Source organism: Natrix helvetica (genome assembly GCF_964273705.1).
Source record: "Natrix helvetica genome assembly, chromosome: 6".
Lineage (NCBI taxonomy): Eukaryota > Metazoa > Chordata > Lepidosauria > Squamata > Natricidae > Natrix > Natrix helvetica.
This window is the reverse complement of record NC_138553.1, coordinates 5,378,946-5,399,126: the sequence shown is the minus strand read 5'-3', so window position 1 is coordinate 5,399,126 and position 20,181 is coordinate 5,378,946. Positions and strand designations below refer to the sequence as shown.

At 44.8% G+C, this 20,181-nt stretch overlaps 1 protein-coding gene across 3 annotated transcripts in view; it reads left to right on the top strand.

The window, feature by feature from the left end:
- The window catches only part of PRKCQ (protein kinase C theta), a 43,592-nt gene that overhangs the window by 15,470 nt on the left and 7,941 nt on the right, over positions 1–20,181 (top strand). Inside the window, exons 2-15 of one of the 3 annotated variants that reach the window (XM_081957136.1) lie at positions 110–234; positions 3,956–4,155; positions 6,044–6,104; positions 7,874–8,036; positions 10,009–10,040; positions 11,304–11,389; positions 12,030–12,159; positions 13,184–13,293; positions 14,249–14,357; positions 15,494–15,648; positions 16,502–16,675; positions 17,634–17,725; positions 18,367–18,429; positions 19,428–19,566. In XM_081957136.1, coding sequence (XP_081813262.1) covers positions 117–234; positions 3,956–4,155; positions 6,044–6,104; positions 7,874–8,036; positions 10,009–10,040; positions 11,304–11,389; positions 12,030–12,159; positions 13,184–13,293; positions 14,249–14,357; positions 15,494–15,648; positions 16,502–16,675; positions 17,634–17,725; positions 18,367–18,429; positions 19,428–19,566 — 1,632 coding nt within the window. In that variant the 5' untranslated portion in view covers positions 110–116. Of the gene's footprint in view, positions 1–89; positions 355–3,955; positions 4,156–6,043; positions 6,105–7,873; positions 8,037–10,008; positions 10,041–11,303; positions 11,390–12,029; positions 12,160–13,183; positions 13,294–14,248; positions 14,358–15,493; positions 15,649–16,501; positions 16,676–17,633; positions 17,726–18,366; positions 18,430–19,427; positions 19,567–20,181 lie in introns of those variants that run through there. The other 2 variants (XM_081957137.1, XM_081957138.1) reach the window with 2 other exon arrangements.

Genomic DNA, 20,181 nt, shown 5'->3' with positions numbered 1-20,181 from the left:
GATGCAAATGGGCTGCTGAATCCAGTCATGATGAGTTTGTCCTTCTGTGTTGTGCCAGACATTTGTGAAGTGGCTGTTTTGTTTTTTAGATCGATCTAATCCCCTGCAGAATTACCATGTCACCTTTCCTGAGGATTGGGCTGTCCAATTTTGACAGTGGCCCCTACCTCCCTTCGCAAGGAGACGTGGTCGATCCCTATTGCGCCGTGATGGTGAAGGAGGCAGTGGAGGCTGGTAAGGAAACACCTCTTTCAGTCAGCACCTCATTTGCTGTTGGGTGTGAGCTGAAGGTCTTCCGTTCCTTTGGATTTCAGTGAGAAATTGGAGAGTGTGAGTTTCAAGGATAAGTTAGAGGTATTATTTTCTCTTCGATTTTGACCTTAACCCCCGAGGGAGGCTCTGAATCTCAATGAGGAAAGAAGAGACAGAGATGGGCTATTTAATCTTTTTCACGCCGGTCGCTTTCCAGCTCAAAGTTATCCATTTCTCAAACTGTTTAATAAAAAACAACACACAAACCCAGATCTCCATTTACCAATAAAGGAGAATATTTATAACTCAGGTTTGGAATGAGGATTCTTTGGTGCTTTCTGAGCTTGGGTGTTTTTTGTGGATGTTTCATGACCCAACTAGGTAACATCATCAGTGTTGGAAGGGGATTCTATTCTATCCTATCCTATCCTATCCTATTCCACTACACTCTACACTCTACACTCCACTCTATTCTATTCACTATATTCTATATTCTATATTCTATATTCTATATTCTATATTCTATATTCTATATTCTATATTCTATATTCTATATTCTATATTCCATTCCACTCCACTCCTCTACACTCTACACTCTACTATGCTCTACTCTACACTCCATTCTATTCTATTCTCTATTCTCTATATTCTATTCTATTCTATTCTATTCTATTCTATTCTATTCTATTCTATTCTATTCTATTCTATTCTATTCTATTCTATTCTATTCTATTCCATTCCATTCCATTCCATTCCACTCTCCATTCTCCACTCTATTCTGTTCTATTCCCTATTTCTATTTCTATAATTTCTATTTCTATAAGTTCTCGTTCTGTTCTATTCTATTCTATTCTATTCCCTATTCCCTATTCCCATTTCCATTTCTTTTCTTTTCTATTCTATTCTATTCTATTCCCTATTCCCTATTCCCTATTCCCATTTCCATTTCTTTTCTTTTCTATTCTATTCTATTCCCTATTTCTATTCTTTCTATTTCTATTCTTTCTATTTCTGATGCTATTTCTATTATTTCTATTTCTGTTTCTGTTTCTGTTTCTGTTTCTATTCTATTCTATTCTATTCTATTCTATTCTACAGATAATCCCCGGGTTATGAGCGTTCCCTTAGCGAACGTTCGAAGTTACACGATCAGCGCTCCCTAACGTTTCCGAACAAGGCCCAAAACTACGAATCTTGCAGCACCACCGCAGCTGTTCACCCTCAGAAACAACCACAGAGACTCTGTCACGTTCATCTGGCACATTGCCAGCCAAAATGGAGCTTCTGAGGGCGGATCTGTCCCTCAGAAGCCCCATTTGGGCATCCAGAGGCCTCCCCCAGCCCAATACAGACTGAGATGGAGCTTGCTTGGACTGGATCCTGCCCCCGGAAGCTCAATTTCATCCTCAAACGGGCTGGGGGAACGGGGACTCAGGCCGCCAAACCACCATCACTGCGGCCTAACCGATCCGAACCAGTAGGAACTCAACCACTGATGTACTTATGACGGTTGCAGTGTCTCGGGGTCACGTGTGTGATCCCCCTTTGCGACCAACTGACAAGCAAAGTCAACGGGGAAGCCAGATTCATTTAACAACCGTGTTGCTTTCTTAACGGCAAGCTGTGATTCACATCAGCACTTAAGTGGCAAGAAAAGTCGCAACGTGGATCGTCAAAACTCACTTAACAACCGTCTCGTTTAGTCACAGAAAGTTTGGGCTCAGGCGCGGCCGTGAGTCAAGGACAACCTGTAAATCACCCCGATAAAAGTCGCGCATTTTGCTGAATTATGCTCAGGGAAAAAATGCTGTTAAATACACGGGCTTGCAAAGCTCAGTCAGTTAAATTGTAATTCGAGAAGGCTGACAAGCTAAAAATAAACTCTAGTTAATGCACAACTTGGTCGCACAAAGAAAGGTCAGCGGAATTCATGCAATTTGCACACTCGGGTGCACCAATATATGTTCTCCATAACATCCTCCAGGCCATGAAGGAACAGGCTAAGAAAATTAGAGAATCCTGTGGCATTTATGCTGGGTTGAAATTTTAAAAGGCATAACCACAAAACTAGAGTCACGTGAATAATCACTTGGTTTCCGTCAGGTTCCTGTTTTGGGGTGAATTTGCCAGGTTTACCGTATTTTTGGAGTATAAGACGCACCTTTTTCCCTCAGAAAAGAGGCTGAAAATCTGGGTGCGTCTCATACACTGAATACAGCATTTTTTGCCTCCTGAAACACCGCCCCCTTTGCAAAAATGGCCATGCATAGCCTTTAGGAGGCTTTCGGAGAGCTCCTGGGTGCTGGGGAGGGCAAAAATGAGCAAAAAACGGGCTGTTTTTTGCTCATTTTTGCCCCCCCCAGCCCCCAGGAGCACTCTATAAGCCTCCTAAAGGCTGTGCATGCCCTTTTTTTTTTTTGACAAAAAGGGCCGTTTTTGCTCATCTTTGCCCCCCCGCCCCCATTCCCCCGAGGAGCACTCTACAAGCCTCCTAAAGCTATTCATGTCCTTTTTTTGAAACAAAATGGGCCCGTTTTCACGAAAAACGGGTCGTTGTTGGGAGGACTGCAGAGTGCAAAAACTTTTTTTTTATTTGCCTCTTCAAAACCTTGGTGCGTCTTATACTCTGGTGCGTCTTATACTCCGAAAAATACGGTAATTCATCAGATTTGAGATGATTTGCGCATTTGGGTTACATTTTTCCCAAAACATACATATTTTTGTTGGACATGGTTTGTTTGGTTCAGAAATGCCTATGAATTTGCACTAAATTACAGATAGTCCTCAACTTACAACAGATTGTTTAGTGTCTGTTCAAAGTGACGGTGGCCTTGAATAAAATAACTTATGATTGTTTTCCACATGACCATTGCATCATCCTCCATGGTCACGTCATCAAAATTCTGACACTTGGTGACTGACTCATATTTATGACGGTTGCCATATCCCGGGGTTATGTGATTTCCCCGCTTTGCGACCTTTGGACAAGCAAAGACAAAAGGGAAGCCAAATTCACTTCACAACCATGGTCATAACTGAACAACGGCAGTGATTCACTTAACAACGACGGCAAGAAAGGTCGGAAAACGGGGAAGAACTTGCTTAACAACTGTCTTGCTTACCAGTGGAAGTTTTGGGTTCCATTGTGGTCGTAAGTCGAGGACTCCCTGTATTGGAAGTTTTCTCCAGCTGATGAGGACCTGAAAAAGTTTGGAAAAACTGAGAAAAATTGAGAGTGGAGAAACTGAGGCAGAGAAAGAGAAAGGGGTGTTAAGCTTATTAAGGTCCATTTGTTTGGTCTTTTGTGATGTTCCCCAATGTTCTGATCTGATGGCTTTGTGGCCGTGGTGGGTTGCAGGTGGTACACCCCGGTACGGGCATGCCGGAGCCTGCCCGGAGCACAGGGTATGGTTCCGGTACGGTGCTCCGGAGGGCCCACCTGCCCGCCCGCGCTCCTTACTGTGTTTTAAAGCTGTCGGCGCTTCCGCGCACACGCATGGCACATACAGCACCTGCGCTCCACTGAGCAGCTGGAGCGTCGCGGAGGCTTGCGGAATCATCATTTGATGCTACAATGCATGCGCACGCCACCCAGGTGCATGTGGGTGACGCCTGGGGCCGTTCCAACTGTACCGGTTGGAACGGAACCCGGAACCCACCACTGTTTCGTGGGTATAAAAAATGGAATTGTTGTCGATCCTAGAGAAAGGCCCAGTGTTCGTCCAGAAGAAGCCGACAATGTACCCGCCCTGGAACAGCACATTCGATGCCCACATTCACAGGGGACGCGTCATGCATGTTGTGGTGAAGGACAAGAGCGCCGAGATGGTCTCCGAGACCACGGTGGAACTCAACTTCGTGGCTGAAAAGTGCAAGAAGAATAATGGGAAAATGGACATTTGGGTAAGTTTCAACACCTTGGACCAGCGTTCCCATTTAAAAACCTTCGTGTATTGGGCTTCAGTCGTCCTCCCTCCCTCCCTCTGTTTGTTTCCCTGTCTCTCTGCTTCTTTTTCTTCTTTCATTTAATTTCTTTCTTTCTATTCCCCCTGCCCTGGTTCGTTCATTTGTTCTTTCTTTTTTCCTTCCTTCCTTCCCTCCTTCCATCCCTCTCTCCCTCTTCTTTCATTTGATTACTTTCCTTCTGTCATCCCCTCTGGCTCTTTCTTTCTTCCTTTTTTCCTTCCTTCCTTCCCTCCCTCCCTCTTTCTTTCTTTTTCTTTCTTTCTTTCTTTTTTTCTTTCCTTCCTTCTTTCCTTCCTTCCCTCCCTCCCTCCCTCCCTCCCTCTCTTTTGTTTGATTACTTTCCTGCTATTATCCCCTCCGGCTCTTTCTTTCTTCCTTCCTTCCCTCCCTCTTTTTCTTTCTTTCTTTCTTTCTTTCTTTCTTTCCTTCCTTCCTTCTTCCCTCCCTCCCTCCCTCCCTCTCTTTTGTTTGATTACTTTCTTGCTATTTTCCCCTCCAGCTCTTTCTTTCCTTCCTTCCCTCCCTCCCTCTTTCTTTTTCTTTCTTTCTTTCTTTCTTTTTTCTTTCCTTCCTTCTTTCCTTCCTTCCCTCCCTCCCTCCCTCTCTTTTGTTTGATTACTTTCCTGCTATTTTCCCCTCCAGCTCTTTCTTCCTTCCTTCCTTCCCTCCCTCTTTCTCTTTCTTTCTTTCTTTCTTTCTTTCCTTCCTTCTTCCCTTCCTTCCTTCCTTCCTTCCTTCTTTCCTTCCTTCCCTCCCTCTCTTTTGTTTGACTTCTTTCCTTCTATCATCCCCTCCAGCTCTTTCTTTCCTTCTTTCCTTCCTTCCCTCTTTCTTTCTCTTTCTTTCTTTTTCTTTCTTTCCTTCCTTCTTTCCTTCCTTCCCTCCCTCCCTCCCTCTCTTTTGTTTGATTACTTTCCTGCTATCATCCCCTCCGGCTCTTTCTTCCTTTCTTCTTTCCTTCCCTCCCTCTTTCTTTTTCTTTCTTTCTTTCTTTCTTTCTTTCTTTCCTTCCTTCCTTCCTTCTTTCCTTCCTTCCCTCCCTCTCTTTTGTTTGATTTTTTTCCTTCTATCATCCCCTCTGGCTCTTTCTTTCTTTCTTCCTTCCTTCCTTCCCTCTTTCTTTTTCTTTCTTTCTTTCTTCCTTTCCTTCCTTTCTTCCTTCCTTCCTTCCCTCCCTCTCTTTCGTTTGATTTCTTTCATTTCATCATCTCCCCCGGCTCTTTCTTTCTTTCTTTCTTTTTCTTTTTTCCTTCATTCCTTCCCTTTCTCTCTCTTTTTCTTTCATTTGATTTCTTTACTTCTATCATCCCCTCCTGGTTTCTTTCTTTCTTTCTTTTTTCCTTCCTTCCTTCCTTCCTTCCTTCCTTCCTTCCTTCCCTCCCTCTTCTTTCATTTGATTTCTTTCCTTCTATCATCCCCTCTGGTTCTTTCTTTCCTTTTCTTTCTTTTTTCTTTTTTCTCCTTCCTTCCTTCCTCTCTCCTCTCCTCCCTCTCTTCCTTACTCCTTCCCTTGCTCTCTCTTCTTTCTTTCTTTCTTTCTTTCTTTCTTTCTTCCTTCCTTCCTTCCTTCCTTCCTTCCTTCCTTCCTTCCTTCCTTCCTTCCTCCCTCCTTTCCTTCCTCCCTTCCTCTTTCTTTCTCTCTGTCTCCTTTCTTTTCCTTTCTTCCCTTCCTCCCATTCTTTCTCCTTTTGTAAAACCCCACTTCTATAGCAAAACCTGGAGTGGATGCATTGTTAGAAAAAGAACTCTCTGGTTTTTTAAAAAAAAATCTCTGATTGCCTTCCCATTTCCTTTCCAAATTCTATTTCATTGTCTTCTTTTCCAGCTGGAACTAAAACCCCAAGGAAGGATGTTAATGAACGCAAGATACTTTTTGGAAAGTACTGGCAAGTATCAATTCCACTCCTGTTCTTTTCAAGGCCTTTTAGCATTTCACCCCCATCCCTGCCCAAAAGTTTAACCAGCTCTCTGCAAGGAGTATAAATCCTTCCTTTCCCCACCATCCAGTCAGAGCTGAAGAAGCTTCTTGGATGAGAAGCGAAACGTCTTCAAGGAAAAAGGAAGTCCAGGTGCCTCTTTTTTTAAAAAAAAAAGCATCTTTGGGACAACCACGAGCTGGAGGACTGAACACCTCCATAGCCACTAAAATGGGGTGTAGGAGTTTGTGGGAAGGCAGCAAAGTTCACAACTTGTGTTGTATGAACTGGGCCATCGCATTAAGCCATATAGGGAGACGTATCTGCAGTGCGTGGTTAAAATGTCGAGATGGTAACAGCAGAGTTTCACTTAGCAACCGTAGCAAGACAGATGGTAAATCAGGACGAAATTCACTTAACAACTGTCTTGTTTAGCAACAGAAATTTGGAGGAACTACCTGTAGAGTTTAGGATCAAGCATGTTAGCTAGAAAACAGGGTCTTCCTACCTTATCATTCTGTGCCAAATACCCAAGAAAAAAAACAGAAGGAAACCATTGTTTAGTGTTTCCTAAATCTTGCCACCTTTAAGATGGCTGGATTTCAAATCCCAGAATTCTCCAGCCAGCAACCTGCCAGGATTTGGGAAACTCTGTCCTAGTTAATATCTCAGTTTGGGAACTGCTGGATTTAGCAATAGGAATAGAATAGGATAACAGAGTTGGAAGGGACCCTGGAGGTCTTCTAGTCCAACCCCCTGCTCAGGCAGGAAACCATACACCACTTCAGACAAAGGGTTCTCCAACATCTTCTTTAAAACTTCCAGTCTTAAATTCACAACCTCTGGAGGCAAGTTGTTCCACTGATTAATTGTTCTCACTGTCAGGAAATTTCTCCTTAGTTCTAAGTTGCAATGCCCATCAGCCTCAGCAAAATCAATTCAGGATGATGGGAACTGTTATCTGGCAACATCCAGAAGACGGTTGCATTTTTTTGGCTTTATGAAGTCAGCATTTTAGAATATGGAGATTGTATGTAATGCACCCGACATGAAGATCAAGTGACGTGGTGGCTCAGTGGTTAAGACGCTGAGCTTGTTGGTCAGAAGGGTCGGCTGTTCGAATCCCTAGCGCTGCGTAATGGAGTGAGCTCCCGTGACTTGTCCCAGCTTCTGCCAACCTAGCAGTTTGAAAGCACATGTAAAATGCGAGTAGCAAAGTAGGAACCACTTTTGGTGGGAAGGGAACAGCGTTTTGTGCGCCTTCAGCATTTACTCATGCTGGCCACATGACCACGGAGATGTCTTCGGACAACGCTGGCTCTTCGGCTTTGAAACGGAGATGAGCAATGCCTCCTAGAGTCAGGAATGAATAGCACATGTGTGCGAGTGGAACCTTTACCTTACATGAAGATATTCAGCTCATATACCCCAAATCTAAACAAACTCTGTTCTTCTGAACATGCTAGTTTTTTCACAAGCGGGAAGTTTTTTATGGGGGGGGGGACCAAGAAAAGTATTATCTCTTCCCCATCAAACACATTTCGGGTGAAGTTCAAAAATAACACAAGCACCTTTCACCTTCTGCTGATGGTAACAGGGGCTCTAAAGATTTTAGGAAGTGTTCCTGCTTATTTTTATCAATTAGGGTGTTTCTTCACACTTTTGCGAACTGTTTTAAATATGTCTCATTTGTATTCATGGCCTGACCACTGAATTTCTTGGTTCTCTCTCTTACTCAGATGACCCAGAGTTTATCGACTGTGAAAAGGAAGGTTTTTTCTCCCTGCATCAGAGGAGAGGAGCCATCAAGCAAGCAAAGATCCATAACGTCAAGTCCCACGAGTTTACAGCCACTTTCTTTCCCCAGCCCACGTTCTGTTCTGTTTGCCACGAATTTGTCTGGTACGACCGAGGGAGTCCTTTTGGGGTCGGTCTAGGAAGGACGGGATGCAACTTTGCTTTCTGATGGGAAGATGCTCCCTCTGGAGAGCTGCTATGATCCACTGGTCAACAGAGCTACTATGATCCATTGGTCCAACAGTTGTTATGCTCCCTTGGTTGAAAGCGCTGCTATGATTTATTGATCAAAAGAGCTGTTGTGATCCATTGGTCCAAAGAGATTCTATGATCCATGGGTCAAGAGAGCTACTATGATCATCTCCATTTAATGACCTCATCATCCCTTGCAGGGTGGAGTCTGAATGGAGCTGAGTATTTACTGGCCAGATGCCCTTCCTGTCGCCAATGCAGAGTTACATTCAGTAGATATATTCTCATCATGCCCAGAAGGAGAGAACTATTGGCCTCTACCTAGGATCGATCTCACAGCCTCCTGACTGTGAGATGAGAGCTCCACCTCTAGTCCACCACACCAAAAGAGCTGCTATGCTCTATGAGTTAAAAGTGCTGTTATGATCCATTGGTCTGAAGAGATGCTATGATTCATGGATTCAAAGAGCTGTTATGATTCATGAGTCAAAAGGGGTTCTGACTTAGGCTTCCCAAAAGCACAAAGCCAACTCCTCGTCCCGATAAAACCTAAAATTTAGGTTAAAGGGAATTCCTCTCCCGGCCAACAGTCTTTCAAGAGATTTCACAACTGCAGGCCTTTATCAGGCTTGGAGAGCTGCCAGGCCGATATCTTCTAAACTCCACGCTGTAGCAGCAATTCCTTGGCAAGAAGTCAGGAACAGATCTTCCCCCTAATGAATTGAACTAATTGTCTCCTGCAAACTCCATTCCTCTTTCGCTCCTCTTTATTCCCTATGGGGGGTGGCCATCCACTGTTCCATCTTGCCTTTACTCCCGAGTCAGCCCTTGTTCCTTAGCTGTTCCCTTCTCCTGGAAGCTCTGTGCGTGTGCACATTGGGAACAGGCTCCAGCTGTTCTTCTACCCTACTGATCTCCGACTCTGAAGGCAGCTGATAACTGTCAGACGGCCCCATCTCTCCGACCCAGAGCCCTCATCCGAGCCTTCCCCAGGATTGGCCCATGTTCCTCCCCAACCTCCTCACTGTCCGAGTCTGCTGCCAGTTCTGCTGGTGGGCCACAACAAAGGGGCTGTTTTGCTCCTTTTGTCAAACGAGCTGCTTTGATTCATTAACCCTAACCATACATCCACAGATATTTAATTTGGGTTGTGTTAAAGCATCTTCATCCTCACCCAGGCCCAACGATGAGATCCCAAGTCATCACAGGGATTGAGATATACAGCTTCTTTTTCAGAGCTGTTGAAGATCCATTGGTCAAACGTTTCTATGGTTGTAGGAAGAAGAAACATCAGACGCAGATGGAGACTTCTCCAGCCCTGGAAGAATCATGTATTAATAGATACTGAGTTTTACTTGGGTTGAGTTGAAGCATCTTCATCCCCATCCAAACCGCAAGAGCTTTAGACTAGACCTCAATAGCATCACTTGGCTGATCAGAATGCTTGAGTTCCGCAGCTTCCTACCAAGAGCTTTTGACATTCCAAATTTTTGAGTTTGAAAAATCAGACTAATTCCCTTTGACGTTCAAAAACATGTCACTTGGGAGTCCTCCTTTGATCCAGATTTGATCCAATCCAATTTGGTTTCCTAATCTGATGGGCCAACTAAGATTTAGAAAGTTGAACTGTGTCATCAAAATTGGTTTTGATTCAGTTTGAGGTTTTTTTTTTGTTTTTTGGATTGGATAATTCTGCCTTTTTCAGATGCGGCAGGACTTTTGATCCTCTGAATCAAATTTATTTTTTTAACTCAAGTTAAATTCAATAAGCCTGAGTAGGAACCGCGGCCCTTATTGATTTTTTAAAAAGTCATTTTTCTCAAACGCAGGCCTGGTTTGAAAACTGTTTTATATTAATACTAGTTTCCTTTCCTTTTTATTCCAGGGGCCTTAACAAGCAAGGTTATCAGTGCAGGCGTAAGATCTTTCAGTATATTATTATATGTTGATGGTTATCATAACACTGCAATAGTTCTTGATATTCTGCTGAAAAGCCTAAGAATGAAAAAGTAATTTAATCATCACAACAATCTCTGTATGGAAACAAAACATGTAGTTTTTAAAAAAAATGTTTAAGTGGGGTTTTTTTAAGTCTTACGACCCTGCTCATATTTTCACCATTCTCACAATCTAGTTTGTTTCCAAGTCATTGTCAATCAGTGAGAAAGAAAACAGACATTTAAAATTTTTCTGTTTTTCTTACGGTTTTCAAGGAAGAAAAATTAGTCTCAAGAATAAGAATCCAGAATCCAGGGAGAAAATATTTTATGGTTGAATTGGAACGTTCTGTTTTCTCTATTGGTCAAAATACAGAGTTATGAGGTGCCGTTTTCTGCCCTTAGAAAGCTGAACTTTACAATAACTCAACCTTCTTTTCAGATTGACAATCATAATTTGAGTACATGCTGGGATTTGCGCTCCCAAAAAGAATGAAAAGAAAACCTTGCTTAAAATTAGATTTAACCGACACAATTAATTAATTCAATATCAGGACTAACTGTAAAGATGGACTCATGTTCTCCTACCATCACATCACGGATGAAAATCCTGGGTGGAATTTAGCAGAGCCCCAGTGGCTGCTCCTGAGACTGGAGAAGCTGGGAATCCTACACACATACACACACAATCAGACAAACACCAAATTCCCTATTTTTTTAGCTGCCAGATCTGCCCTCTGAACTAGTTCTAGAGGCAAATTTTTATGCAAGGCTGAACTTGGGGGGGGAAACACACACAGAAGAACAAAGTTGGATGGGACCTTGGAGGTCTTCTAGTCCAACCCCCTGCTCCAACTGGAAAGCCTCTGCTATTTCAGACAAATGGTTTTCAAGGAGGATTTGAATGAATATCTCTGAGAAGAAGGGGAAAGGAACTGTTTTGATGGCTCCTCCTATTGAGTGCCCCGCCGGACGGCCCAGGGATTCAGCTGGATATGTTAAGAAAAGTTAAGAGAGAGAACAGGAGGGCACCATCAAAACCTCTGCCTGTTTTTTTAGAAACATCTTTGCTTTTGTTGTCCAAAACCAGCGGCCACTCCTGATTGGGACCAAACTAAATTGTTTCCTTTGCCCGTCGTGCTGTATTTCTGTCCAATCTTGTGTAAAAGAGTATAATTTGTGTTGTCTTTCTGTGTCAGCTGTAAAACTTTTTTTTAGTGAAAAGGGTCTCATTTTCCTCCAGAATGCAATGCGGCAATTCACAAGAAGTGTATTGACAAAGTCATCGCAAAGTGTACCGGATCGGCTATTAATAGTAGAGAAACTATGGTAGGTTGGGGGTTGTGTTACTTTTACAACTTGATGTTGTGACCTAGGCTTCCCCAAACCATAAAGGAGACTCCTTGTCCTGACCCAAAAAAAAAACCTTTTTATTAAGTTACTGTGAATTCCTATCATTCACATCCAGCAAAGTCTTTCAAGGGAGGATTTGCAGTCACAGACCTTATCTGGCTTGGAGAGCTGCCAGGCCAATATCTGCAGAACTTGGCAAGGAGCCTCAGAGAGTCATGAACCAATTAAGCGAACTAATGATCTCCTGCAAACTCCACTCCCCTTTCGCTCCTCTTTTATTCCCTAGGGGAGGGGCCATTTATTGTCCACCTGTGGCCTTCCTCCAGTAATGGGTTTCTCTTATCTTCACTACCAGTTTGGAACTGGGACCCCTTTTGCAGACCTTTTTAGGTGCAAATGTGCACACTCACGGAATGTGCTTTTGGCGTGCACGCGAGCAAAGCAAGCACGCATGTGTAAAAAAATTTGCACACCAAATGGGCAGTAATGTTGGCAGCCATTCACCCCTGCTGCTCGAGCAGGGGGATTGGATTATATACAACAATGTGAAATCACAGCTACCACTTCAAAGCTACAGGAACGTGTTACATCTCATTTCTCCTTCTTTCTCTTCCAGTTCCACAAGGAAAGGTTTAAGATCGACATGCCCCACCGCTTCAAGGTGTACAATTATAAAAGCCCCACCTTCTGTGACCATTGTGGAACGCTGCTCTGGGGACTGGCACGGCAGGGCTTAAAATGCGACGGTGAGATGGGATCGCCTGGGCTTTGGAGATAAGCAGGGGATCATTTCAGCCCCACTGTAAATAGTACTTGACGTACAACCACAATTTCTAAAATTGCTAAGCGAGACATCGGTTAGAGTCAGTTTAGCCCCATTTTACAACCTTTCTTGCCACCGTTATTAAATTACTTTTAAATCACGGTAGCTGTTCAATGAGTAACACAGTTTTTAAGCGATTCCCCATCGATTTTGCTGGTCAGAAGGTCACCAAAGGAGGATCACATGACCCCCGGGAAAATGCAACCGTCGTAAGTACATGCCAGTGGCCAAGCGTCCGAATTTTGAACACGTGACCAGGAATGCTGCAACAGTCGTTAAGTGTGAAAAACGTCCACAAGTTCCTTTTTTTCAGTGCCGTTGTAACTTTGGTCACTAAACAAACCATTGTAAATCAAGGACTGTCTATAGGAGCCTCTTTCCCTCCCCATCTCCTTTCCCCCTCCCCATCTCTTAATCCAAAATTTGCCAATGTTTATGTCCTATCAAGGCAGTGAACCATTTAGCAATAAAATGTTAGAAAAATCGAAGCAATGAAAAGAAATATTTTCACTTTGGGGCAAAAGAACACCCCACATGCCTAACAAGCAGTTTCAAAGCCGGAGGTCTGACCCAGGGGTGAAACATTTGCTACCGGTACGGTATCAATGCAAGCGCGTGCATGCGTAGAGCGTCAAAATGACGCCTGGTGAGTGGGTGGAGCCTGCGACCAAGCGCGCCTGCAAAGATAAGTGAACAGCAAGCGGGGGAAATCTGCTGCGCCACGCGATTTAGATTAGCTATAAAGCAGGAAGTCCTGCTTTCTAGCTAATATAAATCGCGCGTCACAACTGATCATCGGAAAAACTGTTTCTCCCGAACCGGAAGCATTTTTTTTACTACCGGTTCGGGCGAACCAGTAGCATTTTTACTACTGGTTCAGGCGATCCGGTCCGAACCGCTAGCATTTCACCTCTGGTCTGACCGGTGACTTGGTCTCTGCCTTGCAGCCTGCACGATGAATGTCCACCACAAGTGCCAGACCAAAGTGGCGAATCTTTGCGGGGTGAACCAGAAGCTCATGGCGGAAGCCTTGGCGCTGATTGAGAGCAGGCAACAAGTGAGTAAGCGGGACGCCCTTAGGGTCGTTTTCGTCAAGAAAGATGGACGGGAGGGAAACAAATTGAAGAATATCTTCATTCGCAGTCACTGAGTTGTCCATAGTTGACATGATCCTCTGGGCAGCAAAGTGCGGCTCTGGAGCCGCTTGTGGCTCTTTCCTCCCTCTGCTGCAGCTCCGTCACAGGTCGGCGCCACAATTTTGAGAGGAGCTTCCAGTGGGGCAAGGGGGGAGAGAAGCACAGTGCGCCAGGAGAAGACTCTATGGCAAGGGGAGGGTTTTCCAGTTGTCTCCACAATTGATGGGGCTTTCGGTTAGGACAGGTAGAGGGAAAAGTACGCCGCGCTAGGAGGAGACTCTATGGTGGGGGAACTGAACTTCCGGTCAGCTCCAGAATTGAACAGGGGGCTTCCGGTTAGGGACACTTGTGGCTCCTGGTGTTTTCTTTTCTGTGGGAAACGGGTCCAAAGGGCTCTTTGAGTGTTTAATTTTGCCGACCCCTGCTCTGAGCAACAGATTCCCCTAGCAGAGGCCAAAAAATAAATAAATAAAAGCATTTGGCTAGGGAATTCTGGGAGTTGAAGTCCAATAGCAATAGCTGTAGTACTTAGACTTAAATAATGCTTAGAAAGGGCTTTAAACTAAAGCATGGTGAAGCGGTACAGTAAATTAAGTACCACGGCTATTGCTATTGGACTTCAAAACATAAACTTCGCCTTCCGTAAATTGGATGCAAATTTGCAAATTGGTGTCTTGTTTTTGGATCTCCCATCTCTTGGACACGGGTTCAAGAGTTGCATCAAAAGGTAGAAATGTTCTCTTCTATCCTTGGCTTGCTGATCGGTAGGTTCTTCCGATTCATGCCTGCCCCATCTCTGTGTGAGGGCACCCAACATGTTGCATGGATGTATTCTGTTTTTTTTTCCCACCCTTTGTATGTTCTGTGTTGACTCAGGCCCGAAGTCTGCGTGATTCGGAGCGAATTTTGCGAGAAGGACCAGTTGAAATCTCCTGTGTGAAAGAGGAACCGCTCAGCCCTTCTGCGCCCCCAACAGGCAGAAAGGGTATTTCATTTTATTAATACGTTTTCCTAGTTAGTGGTCTGACCGAGGCTTCCCAAGACCATGAAGCCGACTCCTCGTCCCAATAAAACCTCTTTTATTTAGGCTAAATAAAGCAAAGTCCTGGCAAGCAGTCTTTCATGAGATTTCACAACTACAGAACTTTGTCAGGCTTGGAGAGTTGCCAGGCCGATATCTTCTAAACTCCAAGCTGTAGCAGCAATTCCTTGGCAAGAAGTCAGGAACAGATCTTCCCCCTCATGCATTGAACTGATTGTCTCCTGCAAACTCCACTCCCCTTTCGCTCCTCCTTATTCCCTAGGGGAGGGGCCATTCACCGTACACCTGTGCCTTTACTCCTGAGTCAGTCCTTGTTTCTTAGCTGTTCCCTTCTCTTCTGACTCCGAAGGCAGCCGATAACTGTTGAACGGCCCTGAGTCTGCAACCAGCTTCGCTGGCTGCTGGCGGGCCACAACACTTAGTAGAATTTTTCCTTACCTCTGGGCTATACAGGTAGTCCTCCTCGACATACCACCACAATTGAGCCCAACATTTCTGTTGCTAAGCGAGAAGTGTGTCAGTGAGTTTTGCCCCGTTTTACGAACTTTGTTAAGCGGATCACTGCAATTCCTAAGTTAGTACGGTAACACGGTTGTTAAGTGAATCCTGTTCAGAAAATTTCCTGTTTACTTTGCTGGTCAAAAGGGGATCACCCCGGGAACACTGCGACCGTCATAAATATGAGTTTGTTGCCAAGCGTCCGAATTTTGATTCACACGGCCACGGGGATGCTGCAAGCATCGTAAGTGTGAAAAATGGTCATAAGACCCCTTTTTCAGTGTTGTAACTTCGAACGGCTGCTAAATGAACAATTGTAAGTCAAAGACTACCGGTATAACTGGTGTTGACTTTAATTAAATCACACACACACACACAAACACATATACCCAGGAAGCCAGCATGATGGACTGAGGAATTCTGGGAACTGAAGTCCACAACTCTTAAAGTTACCAAGTTTAGAGACTCCTTCTGTAGTGTCATGTTGTATGATTCTGACTTAAAGGGTAGAATGAAGGTTGTTGTTGTTGTTGTTTTTAAATGAGAATATTTCAACACGAATGGCCTGGAATCTTTTATAGAACCACAAGGAATTTCCTGGGAATCACCAGCAAATGAGACCCCAGTTTCTGATTCTCCACCGGAATTGAGGAAAGACATTCAAGCAGAATTGCCCAAGTTAACCGTCGACGATTTTTACTTGCACAGAACACTGGGGAAAGGAAGTTTTGGCAAGGTAAGGCGATGGTGAGGAAGAGAAGAGGAAAAAAAGTTGATTTTTAAATGACGCAGTCATCTTCATCGTCCTGTCCTTTCCACTCCCCGGTCCTCATTTCCTTCACTCTTGAAAAGCTAGTAATGGAGGGGTAGCTGGAGAGCTGCTAAGCCACCATTCCTCTGTTGCACTGAAAAGACCCTCTGAAATAGGAACCAGGCGAAGCCAAATTTTCTGCCAGTGGGAAGCCAGCTCTCTCATAACCTCAGAGTTGAGGTGAGATATACAAAATGTCCACTATTGCCATGGTTCCAAACGAATTATTCCTGGCCCGGAAATAATTTGGCTCAGCTGCTAAATACAGACACACAAACACAAACGGAGCCCACAGTGGACTTACAAACACGATTGCTAAGAGAGAGTTGTTAATTGAGTTTTGCTCCATTGTACAACCTTTCTGGCCACCTGGATCACTGCAGTTGTAAAGATAGTGTGTGATTATTAAGCGACTCTGGCTTCCCCTTGACTTTGCTTGACAAGACAGTCGCAAAAGGTGGTCACATGACCCCTTGACACTGCAAATGTCATAACTATGAGTCCGTTGTCAGTTGCATCTGAATTTTGATTACGTGACCACGAGGGATGCTACGACCGTCATGTAGAAAACGCTCATAAGTCACTTTTTTCAGTGCCATGGTAATTTCGGCCGTATGTCGAGGAGTACCTGTAGACCTAACATAGGGGTACGTACAGATCCACAACTGATTGCAAACCCTCATTGCAATGCCCTCAGGGCCGTACGTGTGTGAATTACTTTCCGATGTTTATGTTTCTGCTTGTCTAACCTGCTCCTTGGTGTAATTTTTTGCTCCAGGTTTTCCTCGTCGAACTCAAAACCACAAGCCAGTTTTTCGCCATGAAAGCCCTGAAGAAGGAGGTGGTTTTGATGGACGATGACGTCGAATGTACCATGGTGGAGAAGCGCGTCCTCTCGCTGGCTTGGGAGCACCCATTTCTCACCCACGTCTTCTGCACTTTCCAAACTAAGGTTAAAAAGATACATGAATCAAGCAACTGCTTTGTCCAAATCCAGGGATGGGTTGCTGCCGGAATTACTTCTGGTTTGGCGCACAAATTCTTTTGCGTGTGCTTGCTTTGCTCGCATGAACGCCAGAAAATGTCATTTTTGTAATGAAGATTGTTCTGCGCATGTGGAAGAACCCAAAATTAAGTTAGCGGCACCAAAGATAGAACCGGCTCGGGCAAATGTCCGAATGAGTTACTATTTACTCAGCCGAACTGGGCCAAACCAGTAGGAACCCACCTCTGTCCAAATCGTACAGCTACTGCCTCTGAAGAAGGGGTGTCAAACTGGATTTCTTCAAGGACTGGATCAGCATTGTAGTTCTCCTCTGCGGGCCGGGAGGGGGGGAAGAGGGGAAGAGGGGACGGGGGACGGCTGCCTCCTGCAGCACTCTGCCAGCTGAAAATGGGCCCCGTTATTGGCCCCGTTTTTGGCCAGTTTTCAGCCCATTTTTGGGCAGGTTTTGGCCCGTTTTTGGATGTGCGGCACCATTTTCTGGGCCGTTTGGGGGTGGATTTTGGGTCTGTTTTCGAGCCGTTTGGGGTCCCGTTATTGGTCCATTTTCAGGCATGTTTTGGGCCATTTTGGGGCATGCGGCCCCATTTTTGGCCCGTCTTCTTGGCTATTTTGGGGTCCATTTTAACCCATTTGAGGGCTTGTTTTCAGGCATTTGGGGGCCATTTTTCGCCAGCAGAGAGCTGCAGGAGGCCATCGAGAGTGAAAACGAGGCGCAGGGGCGCACACGGCCCATTTTAGCAGCCAGAGGCACCGCGGGCCGATCCTTTAATATTTCCAGGCCAGCTCAATGGGCCGGATTTAAGCACCCCACAGGCCAAATCTGGCCCAGGGGCCCTTGATTTTGACACCCTTGCTCCAAAGCTGTTGCCCAAGTACTAATGGTCATTCTTTTGACCCTTGCTAGGAGAACCTCTTCTTTCTAATGGAGTACCTCAACGGGGGAGATCTGATGTTCCATATTCAGAACTGCCACAAATTTGAAATGGACCGAGCAAGGTGAGGCGGGCCTGGTTTTGCCAAACTCTTCTATCAATAGTATTTGTAGCTCAGGGGTGGGTTCCTGCCGGCATTACTACCGGTTCCGCCCATTTGCACCTAAAACGATCTGCGCATACGCACAACATTAGAACAGGAAAAATAAATAAATAAATTTTCCATGAAGATTGTTCTGCCCATGTGCAGAACAGAAAATCAAGATGTCGGTCCCTAGGATAGAACCAGTTTGGGCGGGTGTCCGGCCAAGTTACTACCTACTCGTCTGAACTGGTACAAACTGGTAGGAACTCACCTCTGGTTGAATTGTGGGGTCCTTGGTGCTCTCTGAGATTGGTTGTTTTCTTGCAGACGTTTCATTACCCAACTAGGTAACATCATCAGGGCTAGTAGGGAAATGGGCTTTACTTTCAATTTATATTCTATTGGTTTGTCCTATCAGTTTTGGTTGGAATGTTGTTTGGGTTTCTTTGCTTGGGCTGTCTATTGTGCTTTCATAGATTGAGTAGACAAATAGAAACGATAACAGACCTTATTATTAATAATTATAATGAAATATCATCGTTCATATCATCTGAGCCACCCAGCAAAATCCTTCTCTGGTTCTTGTTGTGATAAGAGAAATGTCTCCCCCCATTTTATAGGTTCTATGCTGCTGAAATTATTTGTGGGCTGCAGTTCCTTCATTCCAAAGGCATCATATACAGGTAGGGGTTATTATTATTTTTAATCCTGAATTTTTGCCATTTCCAAATAAAAGATCAGGGGGCAGAGAACTTTTGAAGCTTCTGCGCAGGTTGTTCTCGTCGTTGGCCAAACTTGGATCACCTGACCACGGGGGAAGGGGGGAATGCTGCAGCAGTCGTAAGGGTGGGAAAACGGCCATAAGTCACTTTTTTTCAGTGACTCTGCAACTTTGAATGGTCATTAAACGAATAGTTTTAAGTTAAGGGTTACTTGTATTCTGTACGTTCTCCGCCTTGAGTTACAATGCTACCTTGGTACTCAACTGCTTTGAAGTCATTGAATTTGGTCCTCAATGGATTTTGACACAAAAAGTTTGTCTAGGTACTTATTGTTTGTTTAATACTCAATGCACAAGCTACAACTTGTCAGTGACTCACTACCTTATTCCTTATGGGAAAAAATGGTTTGGTACTCATCATTTTTGGTACTCATCACGCCTCCCGAAAGCATTAATGATGAGTACTGAGATATCACTCTATGTACAAAAAAAATGACTAAAGGTGGGATATAAATTAAGTAAATAAATAGATTTTTGGAGCAGGGACTGGGAGATGCAATGGATTGGGGAAGGGGTCGGCAACCTTAAACACTCAAAGAGTCACAAAGGTCCTAACTGGAAGCCCCCCATTCAATTGTGGAGCCGACCAGAAGCCCGGTTTCCTCACCATAGAGTCTCTTCCTAGCGCGGTGTCCTTTTTCCTCTGCCAACTGGAAGTCTAGTTCCCCAACCATAGAGTCTCCTTTTTCCTCTACCTGTCCTAACTGAAAGCCCTATCAACTGTGGCGCCAACCGGCGACAGGGAGCTGCAGCAGAGGGATGGAAGAGCCACATGTGGCTCCAGAGCCACAGGTTACCGACTTCTGGATTGGGAGATTGAAGAAGACTATCTTAAATTACCCCCCCCCCCAAAAAAAGGGACATTTGAAGGAATAGATCTAACTTTTCTTCCTCTTTCAGAGATCTCAAGCTTGATAATGTTCTCCTTGACAAAGAGGGCCACATCAAGATTGCTGATTTTGGAATGTGCAAAGAGAACATGTTAGGTGATGCTAAAACCAGCACCTTCTGTGGGACGCCCGATTATATTGCCCCCGAGGTAGGTGGGCCTTTGTTCATCCAAAAGAAAAGGACATATAAAGAACCGTTCCTGGAATTGAATATGTCTAGTCTAGCGAAGAGAAGGGGCTACGGCAGTGGTGAAATTCAATTTTTTTTACTATCGGTTCCGTGGGCGTGGCTCGGTGGGCATGGTGTGGCTTGGTGGGTGTGGCTTGGTGGGTGTGGCTTGGTGGGCGTGGCTTGGTGGGCGTGGCAGGGGAAGAATACTGCAAAATCTCCATTCCCACCCCACTCTGGGGCCAGCCAAAGCATCTGCAGGCAGCACAAGAAGCAATGGATGGAAACTAATCAAGGAGACAAGCAACCAGAGGTGGGTTCCTACCGGTTTGGATTGGTTCAGCCGAACCAGTAGTGGTATGCCAGGCTGGGTTGCAGAACTGGCAGCGACCCAGGCTGGCCACGCCATGCCACCGAACTGGTTCTCCGGTTGCCGCCGTCGCCGCTACCAACTTCGTTTTTTGGAGTTCTGCGCATGGGCAGAACAATTCCCAGAACAATAAGGAGAAACTTCCTGACAGCTAGAACAATTAATCAATGGAATGGCTTGTTTGCAGAAGTTGTGGGAGTTTCATCACTGGAAGTTTTTAAGAAG